Source organism: Austrofundulus limnaeus, unplaced genomic scaffold (genome assembly GCF_001266775.1).
Source record: "Austrofundulus limnaeus strain Quisiro unplaced genomic scaffold, Austrofundulus_limnaeus-1.0 Scaffold390, whole genome shotgun sequence".
Lineage (NCBI taxonomy): Eukaryota > Metazoa > Chordata > Actinopteri > Cyprinodontiformes > Rivulidae > Austrofundulus > Austrofundulus limnaeus.
In genome coordinates, this window is record NW_013952792.1 from 33,903 (window position 1) to 37,804 (window position 3,902).

Genomic DNA, 3,902 nt, shown 5'->3' on the forward strand with positions numbered 1-3,902 from the left:
CCTGGAGGCAGGACTTAAAAGCCTGAATTTTGCCTGAAACTCTCAGACTGAAGAAGTCTCTTGGAAGAGAGACGAAACGTTTCATTAAAGAAGAATCCGTCCAGAGGACCTATACAATTTTTTTTCCTTTTAAATCAGGTGTAGTTTTTAAAGTGATAAGAATAAAATCTTCGGCAAAGATATTACATAATGTTTTGGGGATGCTCAGCCAGGATTCTACAACCTGTTGCTCTTATAAAAAGTCTGTCCATCCATCCATTTTCTGCCACTTATCCGGGGTCGGGTCATGGGGGCAGCAGCCTAAGCAGAGAGACCCAGACTTCCCTCTCCCCAGCCACTTGGACCAGCTCATCCAGGGTAATCCCAAGGCGTTCCCAGGCCAGCTGAGAAACATAGTCCCCCTGCAGCGTGTCCTGGGTCTTCCTCTGAGTCTCCTCCCAGTGGGTCATGCCCGGAACACCTCACCAGGTAGGCAACCAGGAGGCATCCTAACCAGATGCCCGAGCCACCTCAACTGGCTCCTCTCGACGTGGAGGAGCAGCGGCTCTACTCTCGAGTCCCTCCTGGATGACTGAGCTTCTCACCCTATCTCTAAGGGAGAGCCCAGACACCCTGCAGAGGAAACTCATTTCAGCTGCTTGTATCTGCGATCTCATTCTTTCGGTCACTACCCAAAGCTCGTGACCATAGATGAGGGTAGGAACGTAGACCGACAGGTAAATCAAGAGCTTTGCCTTCTGGCTCAGCTCTTGCTTCACCACAACAGACCGGTACAGCGCTCACATCATTGCAGACGCAGCACCAATCCGCCTGTCGATCTCCTGCTCCATTCTTCCCTCATTTGTGAACAAGACCCCGAGATACTTAAAACTCCTCCACAAAAATCTGTGTGCAACAAATAAAATAAAAAAGCCTAAATAAAATCACATACCTAAATATCAGTTACTAAACTGCTGCAGTGTGAGCTGAAAACTGTTCTCAGGTGTTTGAAACAATCACTGGTTCTGCTCCATATCTCTGCAGCAGTTTATGGAAAGATGCTCAGACACAAAGTGTGTGCCAGCAGAAGATAGGGGACAATGCAGCTGAGACCAGGTCTTTCTGTCTCTCAGAGACGGATCAGTTCCAGAGCATGGCTCTGAGCTGCAGGCTGAGGATTTTCAGCATCTTATGCTGCTTGGACAAAAGAATTATTAGCAGATTCGGGATTGATTTAAGATTTTACTGCAGTGTCTGTTACTACAACTGAGAAAAAAAAATCACAGTCAGCCATTTATAATTTAAACAGTAAAACATAAGGAGAATACCAATTAAAGATTGCATCACAAAGTCAATGATGGATCTTTGCTCACTTGGAATGTGGAAAAAAAATAAAGAAAACAGACACTCTATAAACACACTTTTTCTAAATGTGGATAAGTACTTACTATTTATAGGTTTCTGAGCGAACATACTCAAAGACATGAGAGACGCCCAGCTGGAACTGGTCTGCAATCGGAGTGACCCATGGATTATTCTCTGCTTTGAATACCTGTTTAGGACCAGTCAGATCCAGGTTGCCTGTAGATGCAAAAACACCACACTGAAATAACACTTAAAATACAAACATTTGTATAAATCTGTCTCCTACAACCATCATTGTGAAATGAATGGGAGTTTCAGCTTCACCCTCAGCCATTAAAAGTAATTATTTCTGCCACTAAAAGGCAAATGCAGACAGTTATGTTTGTGTCTGTCCGTCAGCAAAATATCTCATTAAGACAAATATTAATGAAAATTGTATAAAGTAATTTTGGATACACATCTACAACTGAGAAACTTCTGAAATCAAGATGGCTGCTACTATTTAATCATATGGGACCCAAAAAAATAACTATAACTCAGTAGATTTTATTGATATTAATTTTGGGAGGAAAAAGGCGCAGATATTGTAAGATTTTTTTCTTCTTTCTGCCGCCTTTCATTTTATTTGTGATTTGTATTTTTATTGTATATAACTTTGTTGTTTTTAAAGAAATGAATAAAGTTTTCAAAAAAAATAAATAAAAATATTTTACAGAAACTGAGCTAAAATTTAATGTGTTAATAGCTGAGAAATTCACATTAATAGCATAATATCGTTATGTGTATACAGTATTTTCTGGACTATTAGTCGTTTTGGAGTATAAGTCTCATCAGTCAAAAAATGTGTCAATAAGAAAAAAAAACGATAGATAAGTCAATTCGGATTATAAGTCGCGACTCGCAAGATCAGCCAAACTATGAAGAAAGTGTGACTTGTAGTTCGGAAAATACGGTAACTTTATTTTCAAGGTTTAACAAAAACAGCTACAATTCCACTTCTCATCACATAACTTTAGTCTACATCTGTGACATGAAAAGCAGCAGGTGATCTGCATTCATTTAGGAAGTTCTACATTTTACTGCAAGCGCCTAATATTTCCAAATAAATTTCTAAAGTTCAGACTGCTGAAGACTAGTTCTGTGGACTTCTCAGCAGCCAGGGCCTGGAAAGAAACTAGATCTACAAGCAATCATGATGGAAGTCTATGCCCACCAGCACCCCTCCCCCTCAACCTATGCCTCTCCCACAACCCTCTGAGGACCTGTCAAACCACTGGCTCATAGATGAGTCATATTCTTGTGCCACCAAGCTCCTAATAAAGTTAGTTTACCACAGTGTCCACTCGGCTTCCGCTAAAATAAATAACAGCTTTTTTTCTTTGTTCAACGTCAGATAAAGTTTTACAATTTTACTCGTATTTTATTTATTTATTTATTTATTTTATCTTATCAGTAGAAAAGATACAATAGAAGAACTATGCATGAAGGAAAAAGCCTGTGATGCTCAGCCTCACACAGTCCCCCACATTATGACTTTTTTTTTTATTTTTTTCGTTTTATTTACTCATTTTAACCTACTGCTAATAAGGAGTGTACACACACACACATATTTCACTGTGGGGTTTAAAACTGTTGATCATTATTTATGTTGATCTCTTGAGTTATTTGTCGGGGTGTCGGTCTCTTCTGGGTGGAGTAAAAAGCACGGTCAGGGGCTGAGGACTAATAACACTGAAAGTCTGCTCATCAGACCATACCATGTGCTTGTTCGATATGGAGGGGATTTAGGCTTTTGCTGCAGTTCCTTTTTTTTAGTCAAGGCTGATATTAATTTGAGTTTTCTCCTGTATGTGTGAATCGATTTGTACAAATTACCATGTTACCCCATCAGTGTCATAACGTCAGGTTAGATTGTAGTCAAGTTACTTGTTCAGATGACCAGGTTTTTAGTTTAAGCGAACTCTTTACCCTAATTACATAATTCTTTGGATTTTTATTTATTTGGAAGACAGTTTTCTGTCCTTTATGCCTGGACTGCTTGGCCAGAGACTGAAACACACTTGCATTGCATTTATTTATCAATCTATCCATTCATGCATCCATCCATCCAAAGTATTACATTATTATTTAGTACAATTAATGCCAAAAATACCCTTTGAAATAAAAAAAAATACAACATGTAGGAAGAGATCAAAGACAATAAAAAGAGAGAGTGTGTGAGTGTTCTGTTACCTTTTTAGGACCATTTCCAGTATACACACCTACCATGTCAAGATCAGCTGTCCTTATGGGGACCACAGAGCAGTCCTAATATGATGGAACTATATTTTGGGATTGGGGGGTTAGGTTTAGGACTAAGGTGTGAACTGAGTTTAGGCTAGGTTTAGAGTTGGGTGCATACTAAGGCTAAGGTTAAGAGGTCAGGTTTAGTATAAAAAAAAACAACTGAAAATGAATGGAAGTCAATGACTGGTCCTAATAAAGATAGAAATACAAACGTGTGTGTGTGTGTGTGTGTGTGTGTGTGTGTGTGTGTGTGTGTGTGTGTGTGTGTGTGT

At 39.3% G+C, this 3,902-nt stretch overlaps 1 protein-coding gene across 1 annotated transcript in view; it reads right to left on the minus strand.

The window, feature by feature from the left end:
* Window positions 1-3,902, minus strand: part of rsu1 (Ras suppressor protein 1) — a gene marked incomplete in the record, with an annotated part of 16,806 nt that overhangs the window by 7,434 nt on the left and 5,470 nt on the right. The window contains 1 exon segment of the mRNA XM_014023782.1: window positions 1,428-1,560. Coding sequence (XP_013879236.1) covers window positions 1,428-1,560 — 133 coding nt within the window.